Source organism: Xiphophorus maculatus, chromosome 4, assembly GCF_002775205.1.
Source record: "Xiphophorus maculatus strain JP 163 A chromosome 4, X_maculatus-5.0-male, whole genome shotgun sequence".
NCBI classification, from domain to species: Eukaryota; Metazoa; Chordata; class Actinopteri; order Cyprinodontiformes; family Poeciliidae; genus Xiphophorus; species Xiphophorus maculatus.
The window spans coordinates 31880754-31897310 of NC_036446.1; the positions used below are offsets into that span (position 1 = coordinate 31880754).

At 40.8% G+C, this 16557-nt stretch overlaps 1 protein-coding gene across 1 annotated transcript in view; it reads left to right on the forward strand.

The window, feature by feature from the left end:
• The first annotated feature begins 1838 nt into the window (after positions 1-1838).
• LOC102233331 (neural-cadherin-like) overlaps positions 1839-16557 on the forward strand; it is a 322632-nt gene continuing 307913 nt past the window's right edge. Inside the window, exon 1 of the mRNA XM_023332302.1 lies at positions 1839-3277. Within this exon, the coding sequence (XP_023188070.1) occupies positions 2251-3277 (1027 nt within the window). The 5' untranslated portion in view covers positions 1839-2250. The remainder of the gene's footprint in view (positions 3278-16557) is intronic.

Here is a 16557-nt window from a genome sequence, read left to right on the forward strand (position 1 = left end):
AGAAAAACGTTTCTGAGGAAACCCAGCAGATGTGGGGAAAGTATCTTTTCTGTCTAAAAGTGATTTCATGTGCCGTTTCCTGATTGATCAGATTTCATGTTTGGTATAATGTTTGGTAAAATAATCTTTTGTTTTAAACACATGGTGACATTTTGGGCACACAGCATTTCCAGTGTCTTAATCACTCGCAACCAAAGGAATTTATTGGTTCAGTTTTTATCAGCATGTACTTTTTTGCTGGCCTCTGGCCATTTAATCTGATCACTTAGCAAATGTAAAACCAGCCTCCCAAACTCTGCAATGATTTAAAGACAAATTTATTTCCCTTTTAATTTAAACAGTGTAGCTCGTATCTTAAAGGATATTTGACATTTAAACAGCACCAAGCAACAAACTAAATCTAAAATTAAAGCGCTCCAGAAAACTGCCAAGAAACGAAATTGTCCTTGTGCAACTGTAAGTTTTACTGTTACAACACGACGATGTTTATAAAAATGTCAACACTAGAAAAATCCAATCCCAACAAACAGAAAAAAAAGAAGTTCTTCCAGTAGTGTGTCCAAAAACAAGAAATCTAACAAGGGGGATGATTGCTTCTTTACGTAGGTTAGTTTGGAAAGTTTCCATTTGTGCAAAAGTGATGAATAAGGGAGAATATCTCAGAATAGACAGATTTTGTGGCACTAATATAATAGCTGTGCCATAAGGAAAGATCAAGGTTTTCTATTGATTAATTGGGATGAATCGATTATTGAAATCGATTATTATTAAATTTAGTATACGGATTTAAAAAAGACCATTTGCTGGAAGAACAGCAGCACACTCAATGCAGTAACCAAGTTAAAACTGTATAAAATGTATCTGTTTTGTATTTAAACAAACTTTCTTTTTCTGTAAGTTTGTGCCACCCAAAACTTCAGGTGATGTTTTAGCTTCACTTGATTCAAATTCTATTAAAAAAAACAAAAAACAAACAAAAACCCATCATATTAATTTCAACAAGTTTTGCATGACTTTTGTGAACTCCTCTTAACTTTGTGATTTGTAATGTCACTATGAGCCAGAGGGGGAACCCCTTCCTGCAAAACAATCAAACAAACAAACAAAAAGTTCCAGAAGTGCTGATCTTAAACTCTGAAAACTGCACAGGTTGCAATAAGCAGAAGTTTAAATAAGCACAGAAGCACACAGAAAGAGCTGCGCCTGTGAGGAGCTGACCGCGCTGCACGCCTTGTATCCACAAATAGTCTCAGATTTATTAGTTAGACGCGCACACCGAGTTGACTCCGGTATTGAACTCGGTGACAAAGAAGCAATATGAGAAGGAAACACATACAAGAAAAAAAAATAGATCTGGAATATTAAATTTGAGACTTCCTCACACACCCCGTGAAGACCAAACGCTGCAAAACATCAGCAGCTTAGAAACGCGTCCAAACCGGATTCACCGAACCCCCCTTTTTTTTCCTGAATCCGTGAGCCCGTTGATTCCCTTCGCCCTCAGAAGGCGTTTCGAGATGATTGATTTTTACATTATTTTAATCCAGAGGGCTGACGGGTTATTGGAAAGAGGAGTGATGGATCTAGATGCGCAAGACTGGGCATTGATCACCGGGAGAGGGGAGGTCGGCTCGTTTTCTCCAGGATCCTTCTGAGACTCCAATAAACGCGCGTCAGCGGCGCACGCGCACGCGCCTCTGCACGTGAAAGAGGGATTTTGTTTTCTTGAAAGTTTCCCCCTGTGCATCTCGCTCTAACTGATTAACCGACCGTGCGTAACGCAAACGGTTTCCTTGCCAGATCCACAGGACTTGAGAACGAATAAATGGAATGTTGCGACTTATAAAAATGCTATTTAGAAGGTGAACGTGGAGCTGAGTATTCGCAGATTTTCCCTTCTGCCTGAATGAGATAGATGGGTCGCAAAGGAAGCGAACGGAGGTAAGCGCGCGCTCGTGTTGCAAGAAGCGCTTTTTTTTTTCCTGGAACGCGCACAGACAGACAGCGCTGCTGGTGAGGCAGCAGACTGAGGAGAGCAGGAGAGAAGGACGCACAACTCAAACGCGCATCTCTCACTTCCAGCTGGAGCATGCTGCCAGGAGATAGCAGCGCTCCAGTCTAGTCAAAGTTTTTGGATCACAGAAGGACGGAGGGAGCCTCCACATCCCCCCAAGGGATCTGGGAAGCAAGCATGGACGTCGGAGAGGCACCAGCGCTTTGAGCGGAGCGGAGCCAAAGAGACATCCAGACATGATTTGGGTCACGTTTTTACCCTTCTTGATGCCTTGCGTGGCCGCGAACAGGACGTCGGACCTTGTGCCGTTCTTTCACGGGCATGTGTTCGAGAACTCGTCTCCCGGCTCGCGGGTCAACGGGCTCAGCGTCCCGCTGAAGCGACTCAACTCGCGCCGGCTTTGCGGCACCGCGCAGCCCTGCTCCGCGGCAGCGCACTATAAACTTCTGGGAGACGGGAGCGAGGACTTCCGCGTCTTTGCGCACCACAAACGAGGGCATGTTCTGCTGAAGACGACCCAGACTCTGGACCGAGAGGAGCGGGCTGAGTACGCCCTGAGTCTGGGTCTGTGCTGCGGACAGTGGGCGGAAGGGGAGGACGCGTCCGAACTCGTGGCGTCCATCAAGGTGGACGTCCTGGACACCAACGACCACCAGCCCGTTTTCCCCAGCGCCAACATGAAGCTGGATCTGGACGATGCCACTGCGCTGCGCGCGGCGATCTGCTCGCTGAGCGCGCGGGACGGCGACAGCGGCAAGAACGCGGAGCTCATCTACTTCGCCGAGCCCAAAAACGGAAGTTTCTACGCGGTGCCCAAAACGGGGGATATCCTCCTGGTCGACTCCATCCTCGGTCTGGAAGAGCCCATCAAGTTTCAAGTGTTTGCGCGGGACCGCGGCTGGCCACCCCGCACGAGTCAAGGTGTCTCCGTGGAAATAAACCCGCGGCAATGGCCCGCCGCGCGCTCCGCGACCCCCGGACCACGGCAGCAAGTTGAAGCGCAAGCGCGGAAGTCCCGATCGGTCACGGAGGAGGAAACGCCGGTTCTAATCAGCGTGTCCGAGGACGCGGGGATCGGTTCTGTAGTGGTGAACCTGAACCCGGTGAGGTTCCAGTCGGCCGCCTTCGAGCTGGTGGAGCCGGAGCTGGAGAGTTCCCCGGTCAGCGTGAACCGGGACGGCGGGGATGTAGTCATCATGCGGAGGCTGGACCGGGAGACCGAACCTCTGGTGGAGATCACCGTCAGGGTGCAGGACAAGAGAGGTGAGCAGAGGCGCTCACACACGTGTGTGTGCGAGAAAGAGAGAGAGAGAGAGAGAGAGAGAGAGAGAGAGAGAGAGAGAGAGGCAGCAGAGCGTGGCGGTTTGCAGTGCGCTTTTCTGGAGTAGAAAATTTGTGCAATAAAAAAGATTGACAAAACCTTTTAAAATAAACTCTATAAACAGAGTTTTATACATGTAAAGTACTTGGTTTTTACTGGCTTTGTTTTCTTTCTTTCTTTTGCGTTTTGGGCGCATATTTGCGCAAATATACAGCTAGAACTATGTTGGCAAGTAAAAAAAAATCTGAATTGTCTTACGTATTATCTTTAACATGTTATCAACAATATATTAATAAATGTAAAGCTGATTGAATTACAACCATTGCCAAACAAAGGACAATACACAGAATTTTAAACATTATTATTACTGAAAATTCTTGTCATCTCAGCTTAGGCAGACATTGCGGTGGGTTTCGTTGTCTTGAAGCGTGGCTGGCCCAAGTTATAAGCGAGCTCTGTGAATTCACATGCGATATGTTCACAGATACATCACCTACACACATTAATGGAAAGTTTTATTGTTTTAAAGTCATACTAAATGTCATTCCACGGAGCTATTTTTAGAATACCTGTTACCTGTGTCTAAGTAGCTGATGTTCCCATCGGCACTGCATCAAATCAATGTGGAGTATTTCTTCTTGTTGCTATAACTGTTGTGACGGTGGGAAAGTATTGAATTCCTCTCCAGCTTAGTTTAAATAGGTGACAAGAGATAGAGTTTATAAAGAGGTTCGAAAAACCTGCGGAGATTTACATATTACCTAAATATTTAGCTCTGTGCTAAATGTGTAGCTTCAATACAATATTTCTATTGATAAGAAAATATTCAGTTTCACATAAACAGCTTCAGATTTAGCGCGCTAATTAAATGTATGGTTGCAGCTAAGTATTTAGCTTGCAGACCAAATATTTAGCGTCAAAGATTTCTTGCTGAATAAACACTTAGTTTGAAACTCACATTTATAAATGTATGAAAAACATACAAATCCAAGTGAAAATTTGACTTTGAAAAATGAATCCCCATTTTTTTCTCTTTTATGACAGACTATATTTACCCCCAAATTATTGCTGTTAAATTTGGACTCTGTAACTTTACAAATGGACCCCATATGAGGCAACACTTTCCCCCTGTTTTAATATCAATCTCTGTATATATGAAGCATGTGGAAGTCAACGTTTTAGTCAGTGATGCTGTGGTGAATGGTGGGCTGAACTGGGAGAACCCAAATAAAATTCTCCTTAGGGGACCCCATAACTGCAGGTCAGTGTTTGTTGCATTTCTAAATATGATTAATGAGGAAACTAGTCAGTGGACAATCAACAACCTGAGGTCTGAATCATGGAGATTTAAAAAAAGCGTGTCAGGTCTACTGCTAAGAGCCACACATTCCAGCTTGTTGTGGGTTAAGCGGTGTCAGAGTGTCCCAGAGCGGCAGCAGTAGAGCTTAAAGTGAGCGACATTCATCAACGCCGGCGATGATGATTCATGCGCCTTGATAGATTAGGGCAGAGGGAATGTGCCTGCTGCTGCTGCTGACAGCGGCAACAGATGCTGGGATGTCAGGGGAGACGCACGGCGCGTAACGGCCATCCCAGCAGCAGCTTTATTATCACCTGTACATCCGCAGCGAGAGCAAACACACGCTGCGACCTGCCAGTCGTGAAAACTTATCGTGACCGTTTCTCTGTTGGCTGCAGTTATCTGAGACTTCCCTTGTAACAGTTAGCAGCCCTCGCCTGGATTCACACAATCAATGCAAACTATTGGGTTTGGCAATGTGGGTTATCCCGGATCCTGATTCTGGGACAGGCCCGGCCCAACAGGATGGATTGTCTGAATCACTTGAATGAACTTCGCCGTATAGATCCAGTGTGGCCCGCTGAGACCCGTATCAGAATTAGAGCTGGTTTGTTGCTTTTAATTATGAGGAGGCACTCAGCTGAGAGTTTTGACATCTGTTTTTACAAGGACACGTTGTTATGGGCCGGTATCCAGACTTTTTGTAATTATAACAAGTGCTCCAAAATCTGCCATATGATGAAATATGTTGTAGCTGATGGGTGTGTGTGTGTGTGTGTTTTCTTTAAATAAACTATTGTTTTATCAAAAGTCACTCTTTTTCTGTCAATAATAATAACACAATAATAATTACTCTAAAAGACTAACAAGTTGTTTCATGTTTCTCTAATAATTTACTGAAATCCAATCCAATTTGAGTTTGTTAGTGTTTACACCTAACTCTATGGTGACCATAAGATATCAGGCTTTTCCTACTTAATACTCTTGACTTGTGTATTGAGTCAAAATAGACATTTGTTGGTAGCAAAACCATACTGAGTAGTTTACTGAAATGCTAGGCTAGGCTTAAGCTAGTATCTTTCTCCTCTGCTTTCATAAAACTCGTTCTTAACCCCCCTGCGGTCATCAGAGACGGGGTCATTTAAACACCACAAGTTTTTTACTCTGTGTGCGGTCCAGTCGTACTGATCCTGTGTGTGGTTTTCCGAGGTTATTTTGTGTGTTGTTTCGGGAACTGACGGTCTGACGGGACAATTTCCCACTTCATCGCTGTCTGACCAGGACTGTGGCAGCTAGAACCTTTCAGTTTGGGGATATGTTCCTGAAGTAAAGAAAAGTGGACTGTTTCCCCAAGGTCAGAAGTTTCCTTTTGACTTTTCAGAGGGCTGTACTGCTCTGCTGTTCGTCATCTGACACATTGAAATCAGCTCTTATTGACAGAGTCGCAAGGGAAAAATTGCGTCACTTTGTTCACAAGGAGGCGTTCTCCTCCCCTTATGGACACCAGGCCAGAGTCAAACTATTTGCACACAGCTCTGTGCAGTGCGTTGTGTGATTGGTCATAAGTTTGTGTAATGTAGAAATGCGCCCGGACAGCAGTGTTTGTATTTTACTTCTGACGCACTTCCACTCCATGGCTTTTGTATTGGCAGGCGACATAAAACCTTTTGAGGAACGTTTATTAGAAGCGGTGAGAAATTACGCGTGTTTGTACGATTCTTCACAAAATACCTACAGTGATCATCAAAAGGCTAAAAACTCCTGAATGGAAGATACAAAGTTGTGGTTTATGGAGGTGACTGTCTGCAGAAAGGTGTGGAGATGTCTCTGTGACAGTTTTATCAGTGTATGGGGACGCCCTCACATACACTGAAAGGGGAGGGGTGTACCCAGGTGGTCTACACCATGCATGAAAGGTGTGTGTGAATACGAATGTCCTGTGACTGTGTGACCACATATCAACTGTTTGGCCTCAGATGAAGTATGGAAGAGGGGGGGGGGGGGTCAGGCTGATGGATGCTTAACTAAGTACTAAGAGGAATTTTTTTCAACTTTTTTGGACTAGGGGACAAAACTGGGGTACCAGGAAGAAAATCCAAACACATGATGAAAACTTGCAAGGAGATATGAAATTGCAACCTTTGCCTAATAAAGTGTGTTTCCATTGGCTATGTAATTGTTTCATAAATAAATTTGCTGAATGGAAACAAACAACAACAAAAAATCAACTTGGTTTCTGATAAAAATATTTTGGCTGTATATCAGGTGGGTTTTTTGGCCATATCACAAATGGTTTATTTCGCAAAACGTCAGTGGAAACACTTTTTTTTTTAATCACACGAGTAACATGATCATCAACCAGATGTTGCCGCTGGAGCAAACCACGAAGAAGAAGACGATGAGAAATAGTTTGAGAGATATGATGTGGCATGTTTTCTAATGACATCACGTGAACATGTCTGATTTTAATTGCATTTCTTCTTTAGTGGGAACACTGCAATAGTTCCCACTAAACAATAGTGGAATATCGACAAAGATCAAAGATTCGCACACATTCGTAATGGAAACGCAGCTACAGAGACTCTACTTACCACTTCAATAATCTGCGACCACAAAGTCTTTGTCCCTGCAGTTTGCTTCACCAACATTCTGCTCACTTTTCTGTTTCTGTTCTAAATGCAGCTATTGTCCGAATCGTGTTTCAGATTTCAATGTAAACACCCAGACATGAGCCTGAATTATGAAGATGTTAAACCCAACGTGTTTAGTGCAAGGAAAGTTTGCCCTGATGATGCATTGCTGTTTGTATTTTAGTATAAATGAGATACACCATGATGTGTGAAATGGCTTAGTGACTTTCAGCATTACACACACGTCACATATTGTTCTTATCTGTCTAAATCCTCTTCTGACCGGCGCTCATCTCATTCGGTTCATTCGGGTCACTCATTCAATCTTCGCTGTGTCCTGCCTTGCTCCTGTATCTGAATTTTGATGCATTTTCCACAAGATGCAGGTCAATACAGACTTTTGCGAGGAGGATCAGTGAAAATGGAGCCTTAGCAGCTTTTAAAAGAGCCGAAAAGCCTGACTGTTTAGGAGTTTGATGTGCCGTGTGGAGCAGAGGGGGCTTGGGACGGAATGCGTTTCTGCGACCTCACTTTTTTATTTTTCAAAGTTTCATGCTAAACGATTGCGAGTTTTCATTTTCAGGCTTAGAAGGTGGACAGGCGTGGGGGGGGGGGGGGTCAGACTGAGATTGGCGTCTCAGGCGCTAGGAACGGAGCATCCGTTGGGTTGTTGATGGCTCACTAGAGAAGTCTCTTAATCCACGTGGAGTGGAGAGTCCTGCCGGAGCCTTGACCTCCCTCCATCTGCTCCCATTATCCCTGTAATCCCATCTCATTCTCTCCGTCTGCCTCTCTGTCGCACTTTCTCCCTTCGCTCGCATTTTTATTTTTGCTCCCACTTTAGGGATTTTGATACGAGTGGAAGCACAATTGAAGAGTGTAGCAGGGAACACTTCCGATCTGATTCTTGGAGGGATAAAGGTGTGTGTGTGTGTTTCAGGCTGGGTGTGTGTGATCTGTCAGGATTTTAGATAACTTCCTCCTCTCTGAGTTTGTTGCCTGTTTGTGTCGAAGCTGTCCTATATAACTCAGATTATTGTTAACCAAACATCACGGCTCTCGCTCATTCTGACTCCTCTTTGCTGTGTGTTCACGCGGGCCTGGCGCGGTTAAGATTAGGATAAATCTCCTGGGGACCGAATGGAAGTCGTTGCCACGGCAAAAGCGAGCTTTCCATGGTTCTAACAGGGATTGTTTTTAATGCACATCTGTTCTATCTTTAAGACAGAATAATAACGCTATCTGCACTTTCATTGCTGCAGCATAGACCCGAGTGTGTTTATGCACACAGGATTTGGGTTTGATATCTCCAGTTGTTTAATGCCGTGCCAGCCGCAGTAAGAGCATCAAGCGAGTGCCCCATTAATTTCCCCCAAAGCTTGTTCCTCCCCCTTTAAAACAGCCAAGATGAGGCTGTTCTTTGACCGCAGTAACTCCTGCTGGCGTGGTGATTAAGGAAATGATTCATTTGGTTAATTAGTTGAGTGATTAATTTATTAGGTTACAGGAGGATCTTTTTTTTTTCTCCCCTCTCGTCTTTCAAGCTTTTGAGGAAGAGGAGTGACTTGCAGAAGTTTTTTTTTTCTCTCCTGTGTAATCTCTTAATTTCTTCTTCTGTCTCAATTAAGGTATGACCATCTGTCATCTTCACATTATCCAGCCAGCCCTGCATCAAGTAGATAAAAGTTTAGTATTGTAGGCCTTTTAGCTAATGATTATAATGCACTTCCGTTGTTGTAAGCACTGTTCTGGCATCGGCTGTTCTGGACTGAATGCCTGCGTTGTTAGTCGAAAGTCGACACACCCCATTAATATGTCAAAGTTTTGTGATGTGAACTTCAAAAATGCTGCACCAACCTCAGCTGCTGAGCTAAGCTAAAAAAAACAACATAGATTTTCCGGACATGAAAATCCGGTGTTCTGTGTTGGTTTTGACATATGACTGGACTCAATAAAATCCTTTCCTCATTCTCTTTCAAGCAGAGATTTTCAGTCAAAGCTCTCTGGTATTTCATGTTCTGTTTATGAATTCATCCTCCTTGAAAGAAAGTCGAGTTCCATCTAAAGAAAATGAAAAACAAGAACCAGTTCAGTTCAGTTCAGTTCAGTTCAGTTCAGTTCAGTTTTACTCCTCTTTGGTAAATTATCAACATTTTGCACACAACCACAATGGTGACAATCGGTATTTGATACACCTCTTAGTTTTTTGATTTTTTTACTGTTTCCATTTTTACAAAGAATGAAGAGGTCATTCATTCTCATCCGGGACAGCCGTGACCTAAAAAGAGAACTTTTTTATAGTAAAACTGTACATGTACATTATAAATAATGCAAATCTGTAATGTCAAGAAACGCTGAGATTGACTAGAATAAGTAGATTAGATGTCATGTATGAACTCAATAAAGTGCACATTTCTGTAACTTGTACAGTTAATATAAAATAATAATAAAAAAATTGATTGCTTCGCATTTGTACTCAGAAAAAAACCCGACATTTGAACAGGTTTATATCTTAAGAAAATGAGTGTACATATTCAAAAGAGATGCCCTGACTGGTTGGTGCTCAGGATGAAAGGTTTTTCAGTCCGGTGTTTTGGAACGCAGCTGTGGTTTGGCAGCAATATGCTCAGCTTTTTTGATTGACTACAACTGGATGAAAAAATATATACTGCAGAAATAGTCTTCATGTCCAGATAACAGGACTCTGTAACTCTTTACAAGGTTGTAACTGACCAGGCATGTAGAAAACATGTCAGCTGGGATCATTTGTGTGTGACTGGATTGAATTAACATTTTAGTAAGGTGCCCCGAGATGACGTGTTGTGTTTTGGCGCTATGTAAATATATAATTAATGTGCTGACTGTTACTCAGCCAGTCCATTAAGATCTGCAAGGACTCTCTTTTCTGTACACTCATCTCTAAAATCAGACTTGTGAAGGGATTAGTTTCATAACAGGGTGATTCCATATTTCCTCTCCTCTTAACCAGATGTGCTGTAAATGCTGTACAACAGTCATTTCTTTTTTTGTCTTTCTTTCTCTGAGTGGTCAACTTCTAAATAAACCATTGCTTTTGCATGTACTTTTCCTCTTTAATACAAACAAGTGATTGAACATTCTCAGAGTGTAAGATAATCCATATTTTTTCTGGGCCACTTTTCTGATTTATGTTTTCTAAGAGAAGAAAAAAAAGCTGAGAGCTGCAAGTGAAGTGTTACAGGAACGGCGATGTTGGCAATCTTTTCACACCAGGCGAAGATGTTTCAGGGAGTTTTAAGTAATACATTTTTATGGGCAATACATTGTCCCAGAAATTATTGCAGTAAGTGATAATTGTGACCATTGTGAACTAATAGGATAAAAATATCATAATGACCCCAGGACACCCTTTAAAAGATCATTAAACTACTGTCTAAAGAACATTCACCTCTGGAACTGGAAAACTTTTGAAATAAACAAAACAACTGAACAAACCAAAAACAAATAAAATGGGTTATGAATTATCTGTAAGCAACCCTGCCCTACAAAATATATTAATTAACAGATTCAGACAATAAACCAGTTAGAACTTTGGTGAAAAAAAAAAAAAAAAAAAGACCTAAAGTGTCAACTTACTACTGAGTGCTGGGTGTCAAATGCTGGCAGCATTTTTCGAAATGCTGGCTTTTCATTGACACTGAGGGAAGCGTCTCTTTAGTGATTAATCAAACTGTCTTTGTTCTCACCATTTTGCACCGGCAGTTACTGTATCTTGTTGATTAAACACCCCAGTGAGTTTGGACTGATGGAGACAACCCATCGGTTCTATTGACTTTTTTTTGATTAACTAATAATTAATAAGCAAAATGTGCTTATTCATTTTTTTATTATTTATTTTATTTTTTTTTTTACAAAATATGATCCAAGTGAAGCTAAAAATACCATATTTACAGACAAAGAAAGTTTTTTTTTTAATCAAAATGCATATTTTTGTGTACCGTTTTTTGCATTAAAAAACATAATGAACAAAGCAGGTTCCCAGTTATGAAAAGAAACGTAATAATGAACAGATCAGCTCTTCACCATGTTGATGTTCAGTCCGGCAAACTGATATTGATATCAGTCTGTGGAAAGCTCAGAGTGGGCTGAGCTTTTCACATGTTGATGTTAAATGTATTTTTTAGTTGCAGGGGCATCCTTTATCACAAATGATCATGGGTACAGTAGATGAATTGCTATGTTTTTTAATTTTAGGCGATAAAATGACTCCTTTTGTAATTAATGTTTATGTATTTTTCATATTGCATAAGATTAGTTGAATTGATTAAGCAAAAAACCTGAAGAATGTACCATTTTTAAATCAGATTAATCAATGAATTTGTTTTTCAAGCTTTATTTATAGATTTTTGATTTGAACATACAAAACACACACTGACACAGACCACAACAAGACCATCACAAGGAAAAATAAAAGCAAAGGTAAAAAAATGGTACATAAAGCATTAAATAAAAAACAATAAAAATGTTGAATAACATGCTTAAAGTGCAATTATGGCTAGTATGAAGTACAGATAGCTTAAAATCATGTCTTACAAGAAAAAAAATGCATAATGATGTAAGATGGAAAAGTACATAAACCAACAAAGAACAATTTAAATACACTAAATACAAACAGTTGGGCAATTAATTGTTATGATGTTCAATGGATTAAAATAATTGTTATGCACTGAATATGCATGACTAAAATTTTGTGATCTAAAAATATATACTGACCATTTTTAAAATGTTCTTCAACTGAATTTCTTTTTTTTATTGTTCATTTAATCTGTCAGAAATGTGAGCCACTCAGACCAGTCTGTCGTGCGGAGCGAGTCTGGAAGCTGCGGATTTACATAGATGAAGAGAAACAGCTGCTTTTAATCAAGACAACAGTTTGTTGTGTAACAGTTTTCTATCTCTTTATATCTATAGCCGCTGAACTAAACTCAGAACCTAAGTGTCTCTTAACACAACAACTAAGATGTGTCCTTAGTGTTTTCTGTCTGGGAACTGCAAGGTGACACACACACACCCACACCCACCCACCCACACACACACACACACACACACACCCACACACACACACACACACACACACACACACACACACACACACACACACACACACACACACACACGCACACACACACACACACACACACACACCCCACGCCAGCACACACACTGTGGGCTGAGAAACAACATGCTTTGCAGGTGACCAAACTACTGCACAACATCATGACAGATGGCAGTGAGAGCAGACTGACATCTGAATATTTTGCTGGTCTTTTGTGTGAGTTGAGGCAGTCCTTTTCTTTTAGAAGAGCATTAGTGGCTCATACTGTGCCCATGTATGCATTCTCAGTGCTTAATAACCTGCATCAACACAAAGAAGCTGCATGTATTTTTGGCTCTGGCACAGAATCCAGTGTTTTATCCACAGGAGCTGTGGTTTTACCAAGGACTTTCACTCCGACTACACTGCAGCTCACAGCGGTCTGTCATTTACTCTGTAAATGCTTTTCTCTCCCTTTTTTTGTTTTACGTGTTTGCTGTGTGCCAAATGATTGTTGTTTTTGTTGAATCACAGTTCTGTTTTCTTTTTATCATTTTTATTATTAGTAGTTTTCCACCCAAGTTGGAAATCTGCTCTTCATATTCCCCGTGTGTTTCTAAAATCACATGCAAGAGGTAGATCTACATTTACCCGACTCACTTGTTAACACAGGAAGAAAACAATCTGTTGCTTACTCCTCGTCTTCTAGCACTTTGCAGAAATTCCTATTCTCAGCATCACATGCTCCAAAATGTGCTATGGAATTGCTTGTTGCTCTCTGATTGAAGGGCTGGCAGAAAATTTAACATATAAATTACTAGCAGAACACATGGGAGAGCGTCATTAAATGTAGCATTCCATTTTGTACCAAGGAGACAGAATTTCCTATTGGGAAAGATCTAACTTGGAGAAGAGTTCACAGTTGTTGCATCCTCCCCGTTAAATCTAATATGGCTGCCTTCCATCTTCAAGGCAGTGATTAATGGAGTAATAAACTGCTAACCTCAAGGTGATGAACATCTGCCACTATGACTTATTAATCTATATTCCGGATGAACTGCATGGAACACAATGGAATAACTTTGCTCCCATCAGTGGTAGGAGTTATGAAAAGTGATGTCTAAGTTAGCTAATTGCATATTAATATGTAATTAATATGTGTCTATACTTAAATTTGAACCTTTTTGATAACAACAAGCAAAAAACAATTAAACAAACAAACAAAAAAACAAACAAATAACAAGCAAAACTCAAAATAAAACAAACAAACTGCAAGCAGTTATCAATGGTTGCAAGCCCAACCCAGTAAGCCCGGCTCCGGCCCCGGCCCCGGCCCCCGGCCCCCGGCCCCGGCCCCCGGCCCCCGGCCCCCGGCCCCCGGCCCCCGGCCCCGGCCCCCGGCCCCCGGCCCCCGGCCCCCGGCCCTGGCCCTGGCCCTATGTGTACAGTGTCCTCCCCTCTTCCGGTCAGCCTGGTGTTTCCTGATTTCTTTGCACTGAGTTGGGAATTAATTTTCAATATAAATGCATATAAATACAGTCTGTATAGAGTTAAACAATATGAAGTTACCATACTAACATAAACTCTGTGTAAACTGCCACTTTTCCAATCACCAAAACAATATTGAACTTTTTTAAGAATTCTGCTTTAAAAGAGCTTCTAAAAAAATACCATGATTCTGATGACTGTGAGGAGTTGAAGTTTCCATATGGCTGCATCCTCTTTACTTATGTCATGGCAAAAATCAAAGTTGAAGAGATTAAATGGATCAAAACCTTGTCCTGGACACTGAAGCATGAACTAAACTAAAAAGGGCAGTTAGAACTGTTGAACTTTATTGTATGGGTGTACTTCATAAAGCTGAAGAGTTAGACTGACATGTGCAGTAAATGAAGCTGAAGCTCAAATACGGAGAGAAGCATGAGGACTAGATGGGAAGCGCCAGGGAGAGCCTCAGTAATCAGAAGAGCTGAAGTGCCGACAGGACTAACTTGCTTTGGTCAAGTGAAGTAATAGATATTTATCTAAAAGTGATGACACAGTGTCTGGTAGTCCTATAACACACGCTTCATCTTTTTTTTTTTGTTATTAGTCATTATATATCTATTCTTATTGTAGTGTCATTTCCTGTTCCCAGTCTGTCTGCCTGGATTAATAAAACAAACACGCAGAAATGATTTCAAAAAAGATTTGTCACACCCTCATCTGTCTTTGTCAAAAACTCTGCAAGTGTTTAGCATCGTTTCTCCTTCACTAACAAAGCAATTTCTTACACCGATCTGGACAATATGCCTCCAAATTTGAATGAACTACACATCCTGAAGCCACCTTTTCTCAGCTTGATCTGTGTGTCTTGAACCCAGCATGTGTATACAGGCCCTTTGTGGATTTTCCTGGGACCTTTATTGTGAAAATTATTTGAGGTGTCGTGTTTCTGGGTGTTTTCTTGACCAAAATGCAGAACCCAATACAGGACACCGAATGAACAGTAAGAGAAAGATTTATTTGATAAATAAACAAGATGGAGATGGGCAATATAAATGTGAAGTTTTGTCACAATATTTTGTGATACTACTGTGATAACAATAAAAGTGATGATAAGAACTGTTTATTACTATCTGTGTATGACACAAATACTTCTCTGGAAAAACACACTATTTGCAATATACTTTTTCAGGACAACAAACTACATGAAGTCGTCTCATTTGTTTCCCCAAAATTCACACACTAACTGCATTTAATGTAATCAAATTTAGAAATATATTGAAACACCTTTATTGAACAAGCAGTGGATAAAAATAGTAAAAATAAAATTTCTGACAATACGGAAGATGTAGGGGTTTTTAAACCATTTCTTATTACATTATTTATTGTGATAATGATAAAGTAAAATCTTATAAGAATTTTTTTTTAATGATAAATCATGCAATAAATGCCCACCCTTATGTCCTATCAATATGGACCAATATGTAAATTTTACTTGGGTTAAAGGTGAACTAAACTAAAACAACACGTCTGACTTTTCCTGTAACTTCAGGATGGGACATTATCGTCCAGTTTCATTACACAGTTTTATTTGTGGTTGTAATATGTGACCTGCTGTTCTTTAATAATGAAAGCTAAGTACAAATTCTTTTTAAAATAAATTCTTATTTAATTTCAACATAAGTAGTTCAATTTCCCAACTGTTAAAAAAATATCCCATCTTAAATTGCCTGAATGAAGTCTGAAGAACTTCCATGCTGTATCAAAAGAAACTTTAAAGGTTTAAAAAGCATAGACACTCATCTCACAAAACAAGTCTACATAATAGACTAATCCTTTATCTGTGTTATTATTATTTTATGCGCCTCGTATCAGCTAAACCACAAAGACGGGGAAGGAAACACAATGTTTCAAAAATAGGGATTTGAATTAGTCACTGCAGCTCAAGCAGATTATGACCTAAAACATCAGCATTTGTTTCGTCAGAATGTCATTCTACATATGCTCTCTGCAGAAAAAGAAAAGATTCAGAATCTACTTCATCATCCAGAAGATATCTTAGTCTGATATGTAACTTGGCCCAAATGCAGAACCTTAATTGGCATGCAAGTGATTCAGTTTACAAGAAGATGGCACATCCAAGAGCACAAACGTTGTGCCATCATGAGCCAGATGGGTGTATTCAAACATTTTTTAAGGCTTTATGTTGTTTAAGACAGAACACACTAAGAAAGGATCATCAGATTTTTCATAATGTGCTTCAGCACGCAATGCCATCTGTGCCTGTCATCCAGAATCAGGTATTGGATTCTTTACAACATTTTCAGTATGACAGGATGTGAGTGGGTGCCCCCATGTACTGGCCAGGTGGTTGTATCAGGCCACTGCCCAACAGACCACATGCAAACCCAGAATGTGACTCATACCAAACTCAGTCATGCTGTGTAAGGACTCATTCATACCGCCCTGTCTGCTCCACCGCCCGCTCGGCTGCACAGCTTGTGGGACATAAATTTCTTCTTCTGTATTTGAAGTTATTGATGGCACCATTAGGCCTGTCACAATAAACAATAAATCAATTAATCACATGATAAATTAAAGCGAGCTCAATAACTTCTATTTGCATGATTTGTCGTTTTTCTCTCTCTACCAAAAACTGGAAAGTCTGGTGTTTTGGTCAACCAGCCCTGTTTTTTGGAGGACAATTTTGTTTATAAAGACTTAAAAATGTAT